Raw genomic sequence first — 13,094 nt, 5'->3', positions numbered from 1 at the left:
TGGGTGCTATGTCGCATTAGCAAGACCCCCAAAGCACCAATACAGTGGAACCCCCCCACAAGTGACCCCATTTTGCAAACTACACCCCTCAGGGAATTCATCTAGGGGTATAGTGTACATTTCAAACCCCCAGGGGTTTCACCAATTTTGATACAAGTGGGCAGTGAAAATGAAAAATTACATTTTTTTACACAAAAATGCAGTTCTGGCTCAAAATTTTTCATTTTCAGAAGGTATGAAGGAGACAAAGCACCCCAAAATCTGTGCCCCAATTTCTCCCGAGTACGGCAATGCCTCATGTGTGACCAAAAAGTGGCAGGACTCAGAAAGGAAGGAGTGATATTTGGATTTTGCAGCACAAATTCTGGTGGAATTTTGGTGGGTGCTATGTCGCATTAGCAAGACCCCCAAAGCACCAATACAGTGGAACCCCCCCACAAGTGACCCCATTTTGCAAACTACACCCCTCAGGGAATTCATCTAGGGGTATAGTGTACATTTCAAACCCCCAGGGGTTTCACCAATTTTGATACAAGTGGGCAGTGAAAATGAAAAATTACATTTTTTTACACAAAAATGCAGTTCTGGCTCAAAATTTTTCATTTTCAGAAGGTATGAAGGAGAAAAAGCACCCCAAAATCTGTGCCCCAATTTCTCCCGAGTACGGCAATGCCTCACATGTGACCAAAAAATACCAGTTGGGTGCATGGCAGGACTCAGAAGGGAAGGAGTGATTTTTGGATTTTGCGGCTCAGATTCTGGTGGAATGAATGGTGGGTGCTATGTGGCATTAGCAAGACCCCCGAAGCACGGTGAAATTATGAACCTAATAATCCATAGATGTGTGGTATATTTTAAAACACTCCTTTATACATAGGCCGGGTTTGTCGGGGCAAGTGTCACACTGGAAAATAGTTTGCTTTCTTATTCCCTTTTTATAGCAAACTTTGCACCTTTTTTGTGTCCTGCCCTTTTTTCCAGTGGAGGGGATTTCATCAGGAAAATGCTGCCCTGGTACAATACGGGGGCCAGTACTAGAAGTACTGGGGCCCTCTGCCTGCTGGTTCCCAAATATTAGGCCCTTTATGACTTCCTCTTGAAAGTGCATAAATGTCCCCCTCTGGCCGGTAGAACGGAATAGCACGTAAGCGTTATACAGTGCCATCTGGATGATATACACGGCCAGCTTCTTGTACCAGATTTTTGTTTTCCGCAGGGCACTGTACGGCTTCAGTACCTGATCTGAAAGATCCACTCCGCCCATGTACCTATTGTAATACAGGATACAATTAGGTTTTGAGGTGTGGGTACTGGTACCTCGTACAGGGACGGAGGTGGTACTGTCTCCGTGAATTGTTGTCAGTATAAGGACATCCCTCTTGTCCTTATATTTGACCAACAACATATTTTCGGTGCATATTCCCCTGCTTTCACCCCTTCTCATTACTTGGGCAATGTGCGTTTTTGGGAGGCCTCTTTGGTTCTTGCGCACAGTACCGCAAGCTGCTGTACCTCTTGAACCAAGGGCCTTAAACAGGGGGATGCTAGTGTAAAAGTTATCCACATAGAGGTGATAACCTTTATCCAGGAAGGGGTGCACTAAATCCCAGACAATTTTTCCACTAACACCTACGAGGGAGGGGGGGCATTCTGGCGGTTCAATTCTTGAATCCTTCCCTTCATATACCCTAAACCTGTGAGTGTACCTTGAGGTGCTTTCACACAGCTTATACATTTTTATGCCATACCTTGCCCTCTTACTGGGAAGGTACTGGCGGAATTTAACCCTTCCTTTAAAATGTATAAGGGACTCGTCTATGCAAATGAATTTATCTGGGATGTACATGTCTTCAAATTTGGCACTGAAATGATCAATGACCGGCCTGACTTTGAATAGCCGGTCAAAGGTGGGATCATCTCTGGGTGTGCACTGTGCATTATCGTTGTAATGCAAAAATGTAAGGATCGTCTCAAATCGAGCCCGGGGCATGGCCATACGGTAAAATGGGGTGCTGTACAGAACATCTGTACTCCAATATTGCCTAATTTCTGGCTTTTTTACTATGCCCATATGAAACACCAGACCCCAAAACGTCATCATCTCTACTGCATCTACAGGGGTCCACCTAGCAAATGATGACGTGGGGTTTTGAGCAATAAACTGCTGGGCATATAAATTAGTTTGGTCCACCATTAAATTTATAAAATCATCAGAGAAAAATTATTTGAAAAAGTCAATTTCTCTGAGACCTGTGGAATCAAATTGGATTCCTGGCATGGCCAAAAACTCAGGAACCTGGGGCTCAAAATTGTCTGGTGGTGGGGTCCATACGAGATCAATTATTGGGGGGGGGGGTCTCAGCTGCTCTACGGGGGCGTCTTTGAGGGGGTCCCTCATCACCAGAGGAGGAAGAGGAGCTTAAGACGAATCCTTCAAATACCCCGCTTGCCTCACTGGCTGTGTCAGAGTCAGAGGCAAGCATGGCATATGCCTCCTCCACTGAATACATTCTTCTGGATGACTGGGATGACATTTGGGATGCCATTTTTATTTTTGTGTTACTGGTAGTGAAATGTTTCAACACGTGTATAGTGTAGGGGGGGGTACAAACTTTATTTCAACCCGGGGGGTATGTAGTGTGTAGTGTGTATGTAGTGCAGAAAAAAAAATACTTTATACAAAAAAAAAAAAAAATTGAAGGGGTTAAAAAAAAAAAAATTGAAGGGGTTAAAAAAAAAAAAATTGAAGGGGTTAAATAAAAAAAAAAAAAAAGGTCCTGCGCCAAAAATTGAGCACAGATGTTGGTCAGTAACGTCTGTCACTGAACAGCGCTCAAAGGCAACAGGAATTTGATAAAAAAAAAAAAAAAAATAGATCAACCCTGTGCCGAAAAAGCTGATCAGTGATGTACGTCACTGATCAGCGCACAGTGGCCACAGGACACCCACAAAATCACAGTGTGTGTAAAAAAAAAATTAAAAAAAGACCCCACAGCACCCACAAAAAAAAAAGGTGATCAGTGATGCGACACTGATTACCAGTGAGGGGCAGCAGGTGCACAACCTTTGGTGCAACTGACAGTGCAACTGGCAGCAACTGACAGGTATATATATAAAAAAAAAAAAAACTCTGCACCCCCAAAAAGTTGCTGATCACCTCAGATATAGTGATCAGCACAAAAGGCGGGGGCAGCAGACACAAAATTTAGCACTCACTATCACTCTCTGTCACTATCTCTCTCTATCTCTCACTATCTATCACTCTATGACACTGCAGCAGCAGCAGTGACAGGTATATATATATATAAAAAAAAAACTGCGCCCCCAAAAAGTTGCTGATCAGTTAATTTATACTGATCAGCACAAAAGGGGGGGCAGCAGTCAGTTATATAAAAAATATATAGCACAATCTGTCACTATCTCTATCTCTCTCTCTCTATCTCTCTCTATCTATAACTATCACACTGCAGCAGCACAAAATATAGCACTCTCTGTCACTAGGCCTCTCTATCTCTCTCTATCTCTTTCTCTCTATCTCTCTCTATCTCTCTCTCTCTCTATCTCTCTCTATCTCTCTATCTATAACTATATCACACTGCAGCAGCACAAAATATAGCACTCTCTGACACTATCTCTCTCTATCTCTCTATCTCTCTCTATCTCTCTCTATCTAACGCTATTACACTGCAGCAGCACAAGTTCACAACACAGGAAGTCACAAGTAACAGGATCCAGGAAGCATCCAGCGCACTACAAGTGATGAAGCAGTGATCAGGCAAGGTATTTGCAAGGATCAGGTAAGTATTTGGCAAAGTTCTGGTCAGTAAATGGCGACAGCTGGGCACGGTGACCGCACTGCACGCTATTCCAGACCGGAATGGCGTCTGCAGTGCAGTCACCGTTAGTTTAAATCCCCCTCCTTGGCTGTGATTGGTCCGTCGGCCCGACGAACCAATCACGGCCTTTGGGGGCGGGCGGGGTGAGGTGGGGTGACACCAGTGTCACCCTTACACCCCGCGGTGATTGGTGCTGTACTTTACAGCACCAATCACCTCCGATCCCGTGTCACCGGCGAACGTTATTCGCCGGTGACACAGGAAAACGCTGTGAATGGCTGTTCACACTGAACAGCCAATCACAGCGATCGCCGACGGGGGGGCGGCATCGCAGCCCCCCCTGGGCATGCACGGACATGTCTGCTGTCAGGGACAGCAGACATGTTGAAACTGTCACCGCGTCTATAGACGCGGTGACAGTTACAAGCCATGACGTACATTTACGCCATGTGTCGGGAAGTACTTCCCGACCATGACGTAAATGTACGTCAATTGTCGGCAAGGGGTTAAAGATGTGTTCTGCTACTCAGACTCGGTCATCCTAATCACCAGCTTAAAACGGGTAATAGAGTTTGAATACCTTCATGTCATGTCTGTTTAAATAGGCACATTTCTGTGTTTCAAGTTGCCATCATTATGCTTCTACCGTACACACCCTAACTGCCCTCTGACCACATCTATGTGTCTCCAAACCCCTACCTTGACCCACTTGGCAAGCACAATAGAAAATAACTTTTTGTGGGGGGAAAAAAAACCATAGTTTAAAAGCATATCACAAATTTTATTTATATAATGCTTTTCTCTAGTGTACTCAAAGTATTTTGCACTATAGCAAATACATAACCAAACAGAAAAAAACAACAAACAGATACTTGGTCACTAAAGATTAGTGACCAAATCAGGCGCTAATATATTGTAAGGTATAATAATAAATTTGTTAAGTCGAGATTTTATATAAATATATTGAGCTGCAGCTATTGTATATGCTCAAGTGTCTGAGCATATAATTTGCCACTTTTGTGGCTACAAACAGAAAAAAAACCTAGAGCGTGCAATACGCGTAATGCAAGGTTGATGCAGTTCTTTTTAAGAAAGGCACCAGGTAATGCAGCGATGTTGGGCACATTACGTAAGATTACCCTGGGTGCAATGGGTTATGCCTAGAAGAGATGACACAAAATGGGTGGTTGCAGTGTCCTAATGCTCATAGTAAGGTCCTAACATAACAGTTAAGACCATGCATTTTTCATCCCATCCATGAGAATACCTGGTGAGTCAGCCATGTTCACTACAAAAGTTACACTTTGGGAAATAGGACCGAAATTAAATTCACATATGTAATATGCTATACTTTATGAATAGATCAACATGTGCATCCTGCCTGTGAAGGAACCATCCGACAGTAATCTGAGGCACACTGCATAGTAGCGGTATGCCATACAGTGGGGGTTACCAGAAGAAAATATTACAGAAAAACAAAACCGTGGCATAAAGCAGTATTAAAACAGTGAGGTCAATATAAAAGTAAAGGGATTAGATTTTACATGTTGCAGGAAGAAGAAGATGTCATTTTCAGCAAGGTGGTCCAGTCGCATTGGTGGAGGATTAAAAGGGGATAGATGAAAGTAGTTCTTTATGAGCAGAGTTGGCTGAATTGTTCCCCATTTCCTTCTGTTTCCTCCCTGGTTAACTCCTTAATAACTCCAGCTTCAATATAAAAATTCAATAACCACTTCCCACCCCACGAAGCCTAATTCTCTCCCTAGTCCGTAACACTGTATTTACCAGCAGGATCCCGCTGTTGGTATTGTGACAAGGTTGATCTGGATACACTTTATTTACATAATTCTGCATTTTTTTTTTTAAATGTGTTTATTATTGTGTTACATTGCTTATGTTATATGTGTATTTTAATATTTCGACCGGTATTTTAAGAAGAAAAAAAAAGAATCTGTTTAAACAAGCCTAATAAATGTTGCCCACATGAAATTCAAATATAAACAGCTTATTATAAACCCTCTAAAACTGAGAAAATGCAAAAGAAAGCAAAACAACTAACCAAGCTCTGATCATAGAGAAACGGCTGCCAATATGGTGCCCACGCTAAAGCAAGGCCCAGCTACTGCAGACTCTGAGGTAAAAGACAGCTTGTAATTATATATAAACACAGACAGTTAGCAAAAGGAGAATATAATATAAGGACATACAGTATACTAATTCCTACTTAGAGTAAATTAGCAATATAGCATAAACAATAAAAAGAAAAGTTTAGTTTCTGTGCTATTGGTAATTTAGGCACCATGGATAAATGCACTACACACGGACACTCAATGTAATAGTTAATATACTTTGTATAATTTTATTGATAAGCAGTAATAGAAAATTAATAAAACATACTTCAAGCGGCCACCTACAAAACAACAATAACAGTAAAATATTTATCAAAGTTAATATATTATAAGACAGTTAAAAAAGAGCCTTGGGATAATTTCATGTATATATCACTATGTAAATTGATACACAGTCCATAATCCAGCAACAGATTCATTTTTATCTGTATATTGTATTTGTATCTCCAATAGAAATAATGAATTTGCTCAGTCACAATTGCATTGGTGCCGGGCTGCAGCACCCACGAGTAAAGCCTTGGATTAAATATCATTCACCAGTTGTACAAGTTTTGCATATAAATGATGCTATAAGTGGATGGTAGCGTGTCTCTCACCTGCGCAAGCTGTGAGCTAAAGATCCACATTTACAATAAAACAACTTGCAAACTGTCTTGACAATAGCAGTGGGCACCTCTCTGTAGATAGCAATAGAGTGATTTTGGGCAATAATATGAAAGCAGAACTAGTGTATGTAGCAGTGTTATGAGAAATTGTGGCACAAAGTGTTAGGAGACATGGTTGCATTGTGTAGCGCTGGAGTCTTGGGTTAGATTAACATATTGGGTTTGAAAGCTCAGAATGCATACAGTCCCAGACATTGGTCAGTGTGCCATCTAGGAACATATAATATTGTGAAGTGTGTAAACCAATATAATAGAAACATTACAACTCACAAATGTGACACATAAAATAAAGACAGCCGTGATGTCCCATGCGTATTTTTTTATCCAACTTGTAAACTACTTCTTATGACATTATACCCTTACAGTATTTTATTGTGTTACTCTCTATTGCAATTCTATTCTCCCTGTGGGAGGAATTGATTTGCTAGGGAAAGGTGTGAATTGCCATAGCGTTTAAATTCCGGCAACAGCGGCCTATCTCGCACTCTATCTGACATGATTGCCCAGGCTTTGGTCACAATAGATACATACTGTAGATACCTTTACCTATCTTATTCCTTTTGTTGATACGTTTATAGAATCTGCATGTGTATGTTTCTGTGTATTTACCTGAGGCTTCACAGGAATTATAAGATTAAATAAAAATGTAATTTCCATCATTTACCTGGGTACACGTTATGCAACAGGCCAACATACAGTATAGGATCCTGTATACCCATTGAAGATCTAATGAAGGCTGGAAAAATCACTGTTCCATCCTGCATTAGCATACATCAGGTCGCATGCCATATCACCCAGGTGGCCCTGCAGCACCGCCAACAGGGCGATGTCGCATGCGACCTTGGGAACTCGCATATCGGGCATACACACTGAGCAATATGCCCGATATGTCATTTTGATTCACCATATTGGGATGATATTGTCTCCGTGTGTACCAGGCTTTATTACCTAGTAGATTATAACGTATATAAAATAAAATGATAGCCTTCATCCTTGCTGGTCTCTCACTCGCTCCTCCTAGCTGCCTTGCATCTTCCCAGTTCATTCTCCAATTATCCCTCCATTAGAATGCAGGCTGTCTGGCGGTCCTGCCATCTTCCATCATGGTCCTTCACTTGCATTACCTTTGCCAACAGTGCATCTTGGACCTTATTCTAGTCCACACACAAAGCTGTGAATTTCGCAGTGCTGCGTGTGGATTTAACGCAGCCCGCCGCTCGCACAGCCGCCCCCCCCCCCCCCCCCCCCCCCCCTGCTCAGCGAGTTCCCCGCATGGCTGCGAATGGATGTTTTGCATAAACATTAATTCACAGGCTTGGGTGCAGGGGAAAAATCATTCAATGGTCACCGACCATGGAATGATTTGGAAGGAGCATGCAAAACTAAGACATTCTCTGGTGTCTTAGCTTCAGATGTCAGCTGCCTGCCCTCGGCAGCCGCGTCACTTTCATTCTCATGGGAATGCCCAGCATTTTTATGGGAACACCCATGAAATGCTGGGCGTTCCCATTGGTGCAGCCCATCGAATCGCCGCCGCGGTCCACACACACCACCCGCACTGGTAGGTGCGAACGGGACAGCAAACTAGTAGTTCACCGTACTCGTTTGCACCAAGCGTATGCACATGCACAGAAATGTGCATGCGCAGTAGTAAAACACCGCTCCCCGTGCGAACATGCAGGGGAGCGACTGATCCAGAATGAGGCCCCTTGTCTTTTGACTCATTATCCCCTTTTGCAACTCTGGCACTGCAAGTTGTCTTCCCCTTCCGCCTGTACTTTTCACTCCCTTTAGGTGCATGTATTTATGCTTTGTACAATTCACTATTGTGCACTGTGCACTGTTTTAATTTTTATGATACCTAATTGTTTATAATGACTTTTGATTTTCCAGGGCAACATCAGTGTCTCCATACACATCTTGGCTGTCTAAAATCTCTGACACAGACATCATTGTGGCAGCACTAGGAAACAGAGGAGTTGTCACTGTGGACATGGGTGGCAGCGTTAGGCTGTGGGAGACTGGGCTTGAAAGTATCCAACGATCTTTGCTTGAGTGGAGAAACATGATTGGACAAGATGATGGGCGACCAGTGCAGGTAGAAACTCAGACCTTTTCTGGATATTGTAACTTTTATCAATATAAAAACATAAAAAGAGATACATAGTCTATGTAATGGCTGGGCTGCGGCTATTTATCTTTCTCAAAAATGTAGTTCCCTTACTCAGTAGCATTTGTTGCATTTTATCCTATTTTTGTCTTCTTATTTACCCTCATACTACTACAGAGGTTCCCAGACTCCACCGCTACAGTCCAGTATTTATGGCTATATATGCTGGAGTACAGGTGATTTAATTAGTTCCTCAGTCAGTTGGACATGATTTAAGCTGGATTAAGTGCAATGACTTGAACATTGTGTATTCCACTTGCTGCAGGGATTGGTTTGGAGGGGGGACTGTTTCTTATGGCGTGCACACATGGTACCATTCGGGCTATATAATCAAAACCGTTAGGAAGTTAGTGCACATTGCATCGTGTGTGCCTGCATCCAATCCTGATGCATGGCCTCGCGACATCGGAATGGAAAGTAGAAATAGACTGCAGCACAATCTATTTCTACTATGTCGCAACAACGGCGATTCTGCTCAATGCAGCATGGCACCTGCTCTCCCCCTCCCCCCCATCTGCCCGATGATGCCAGCAACCTGGCGTGTCCCAGCGGACGCCAATATTGAATCAATATCACCAGCCACTGGATTTCGCTTTTCTTTGTACATGACACAGCAATAAAATCAATAGTATGGTTCAGGTCATTTGCAAGTAAAACATTTTTTAAGATTTATTCAAATCTTCAGGTTTTCTTTTTTTTTAGACATTTTGGGGGGAAATTTATTAGGATGAGACATCCAGAAAGTGAGATATTTTTTAAGAAATCTCCAGGGTTTTTTTTAAGCGGCAATCATTTACACTGCAAAACCAGTTTGATTTTACAGTGTAAATGATTGCTGCTTTAAAAAAAAAAAAAAAAGAGAGATTTCTTACCAAAAGCTTGATTTCTCCCACTTATTTTCTATGGATGTTTGTCTGCAGGTTCCTTTCCAACACTAATGGATGTAATGTCATAATATTTTGTATCCTTATTGCCTGAAGATGTCATACACTGTTAAGTCCCAAAGTTTTATACATAACATAGTTTCATTACTGTATGTTGCTAGCAGAAATGTAATGATTTCTAAAGGGACTAGAGAGAAAAATATTTATTGCAGTTATGTTGTATATTTGTGTTTTTATTCTGTAAAATGACATGCTGCAATGCATTCTACAATCAAAGCACATTCAGATAATGGAAATAAGTGATTTTACTATATTTAGTAATAAGAGGTTTGATGGGAAAATACTGTAATGGTCTTAAGACGACTATACTGGTATTAGAGCACCATCTGGTGGCCAAAGCTAAAATCTCTGATGTAATGCTATTGCCTTATGCACATCGTTGTGCCACAAGTACTTATGTAAATGCAACACTGCAGGCAAGAAATTGTGGAGACATCCATTCCTGGTGATAGAGTTATTTGAATTGAAATGGAGAATTGTAGAGGAGGCTGGGGAGTTACAATAGAAGTATTTGCATTGACAATGAAGGTACTCTTTACCTAGAACGGCGCCCGCGATTAGCATCGCGGGCGTCGGGGGTAAAAAATCGCGGGCATTGCGGCCATCGCATGCACATAAAAAACGGGTGCTACGCGATGCCCGCGATTTTCCCATACGGATCAATGTTAAAAGTCAGATTGGACGCGATTTTAGTGTTAAATGCCTCAATGCCCGCGATTTTTACATAGGAAACAATGTTAAATGGGCCACAGAGCCCTAATAGTCCCCCTGAAGTCTTAAATGGCCCCCACAATTTTTAACGCCACCCCACGATCAACGTGAACCCGAAGCATGGCGAGCGAACGCGGATACCTTCACAGTTATACGCGTCCCCTCGCGGGCTTCACAGGTGTCCGTGGCGACGCGGACACCTGTGAAGCCCGCGAGGGGACGCGTTTACCTGTGAAGGTATCCGCGTCCCCTCGCGGGGCTCGCTGCGCTCGCCACGCTTCGGGCTCGCTGCGCTCGCCACACTATTCTATTCTCAACTCCACGCCGACGTGGATAGTGGGGGTATGAAAAGGTCGGAGGACGCGTACCGCCGCCCCTCGCGGGCTCGCTGCGCTCGCCACGCTTCGGGTTGACGTTGATCGTGGGGTGCCTCAATGCCCGCGATTTTTACATAGGAAACAATGTTAAATGGGCCACAGAGCCCTAATAGTCCCCCTGAAGTCTTAAGTGGCCCCCACAATTTTTAACGCCACCCCACGATCAACGTGAACCCGAAGCGTGGCGAGCGGACGCGGATACCTTCACAGTTATACGCGTCCCCTCGCGGGCTTCACAGGTGTCCGTGGCGACGCGGACACCTGTGAAGCCCGCGAGGGGACGCGTTTACCTGTGAAGGTATCCGCGTCCCCTCGCGGGGCTCGCTGCGCTCGCCACACTATTCTATTCTCAACTCCACGCCGACGTGGATAGTGGGGGTATGAAAAGGTCGGAGGACGCGTACCGCTGCCGCTCGCCACGCTTCGGGTTGACGTTGATCGTGGGGTGTCGTTAAAAATTGTGGGGGCCATTTCAGACTTCAGGGGGACTATTAGGGCTCTGTGGCCCATTTAACATTGTTTCCTATGGAAAAATCGCGGGCATTGAGGCATTTAACACTAAAATCGCGTCCAATCTGACTTTTAACATTGATCCCTATGGGAAATCGCGGGCATCGCATCGCACCCGTTTTTTAGTGCATACGATGGTCGCGATGGTCGCCGTTCTAGGTAAAGAGTACCACAATGAATACTGTGATTTCTTTTTCTTTTAATTCTGGGTCCAAATTTTCAGTTTATTTAATTTTATGGTCTACAGTGCTACATACTGTACACTATACGTCAGAAATAATTTAATATACTGTTGAAAGTGCATAAGGGTACATTAATTAAATGCTATGCCAGGTAATAACTGTGAGGAAGGCATATGAATGAGCATTGACGATGGATAACATGTTTAGAAGGCATCAATAATTATTTTTGTTCTTCTGTCTAGAACACAGAACTGAACATAGTTATAGCCATGTTTACTATGATCAGTTAGGTAGTCAATGAGGCACACCTTACAATAATATGCTGTAATAGGCTGATAGCAAATTAATGGGGAAATTGGTATTGCCGTTTGTACATTAATGGGTTATCGCAGGATAAACCTGCTTTCTCACAAGCATGCTTATATAATAGTCTACATTAACTATTTCCTCGGTAATGCAGGTTATTAACAAAACAACATATGAATTGTGCGCCTCCTGCTTTATAAAGTAACTAGTTCCCAGCCCATGAAAATGACCAGACATAACAATAATTTGAGCATAGTTGTCTGTGAGCGCCCAAACAGCAACACTTGAATTGCTTTGTTGGGCATCATCTAGTGGCTGTCGAAACACTTAACATGTTTCGGCGGGGATTGTGGAATCGGGATTTACATGCTTATTTTCCCGATCCAACAGAGCCTACAGATCGCCGATCATCAATGGCCACAATCATCACATCTGGTCAGCTAATCGCCCCCGCTGGTGTATGGGCCCCAGGTTTTCCTTTCCTCCCCTGGCATCCCCACCTCTCACTCCTATATCCAACGGTTTCTCGGCTATATCCTCCTGGATGTCTAGCTGAATCACACTATCAGTCATATAAGTCAAGGTGCATACACACCAGATGATTATTGTTAATGATATATACATGATAACTAGTGTTCATTCTAGCACCCGCCATATTTGAAAACCCATGCAGTTCCTCTACCCTGCCTGGGGTTTTGCTGTCTGCTGTAGTGCTTCTAGCACAGTGTGGTCTGTATATCAGCACTGATATGCAAACCAGATGTGTTAGAAACACCACAGCAGACAGCGACACCCCAGGCAGGGAAGAGGAACTGCATGGGTTTTCAAATATGGCAGGTGCTAAAATGAACACTAATAACCATATCATCAGCGATATTTTTGTGCATATCGTCTAGTGTGTACGCCCTATATCGTTAGCAATGTGTGCTCCCACGGGTTGTTATTGCCCCCCACTTTCATTTCTAGACCATATGAAATCCTCACTATATCATCGACAGCATGCTTCTGAAAGTGGCTACTGAACATTATCGTTTGTTAGATTGTTTAGGGTGTATGCACTATATCGTTTGTCAGGAAGAACAGCCAGTTCCAGGGAAATCATTGATGACTTTGCATCATTTGCAGTGTCATCTAATGTGTACCCAGCTTTAAGGCCCATACACACTTGAAGATTTTCATTTCAAAAGACTTTGCCAAAATCTTTGATAGATATATCTGTCACAAAAGTAGTGCGTACACACTGAGCTATTTTCCTTAAAGAGCA

At 43.1% G+C, this 13,094-nt stretch overlaps 1 protein-coding gene across 1 annotated transcript in view; it reads left to right on the top strand.

Annotated features, from left to right (window-relative positions):
- Nucleotides 1-13,094, top strand: part of LOC146057556 (von Willebrand factor A domain-containing protein 8-like) — a 132,625-nt gene that overhangs the window by 15,584 nt on the left and 103,947 nt on the right. Inside the window, exon 2 of the mRNA XM_083168924.1 lies at nt 8,524-8,728. Coding sequence (XP_083025050.1) covers nt 8,524-8,728 — 205 coding nt within the window. The remainder of the gene's footprint in view (nt 1-8,523; nt 8,729-13,094) is intronic.

Source organism: Crinia signifera, chromosome 2, assembly GCF_055691185.1.
Source record: "Crinia signifera chromosome 2, ASM5569118v1, whole genome shotgun sequence".
Taxonomy (NCBI): Eukaryota; Metazoa; Chordata; class Amphibia; order Anura; family Myobatrachidae; genus Crinia; species Crinia signifera.
This window is presented reverse-complemented; position numbering and strand designations above follow the sequence as displayed.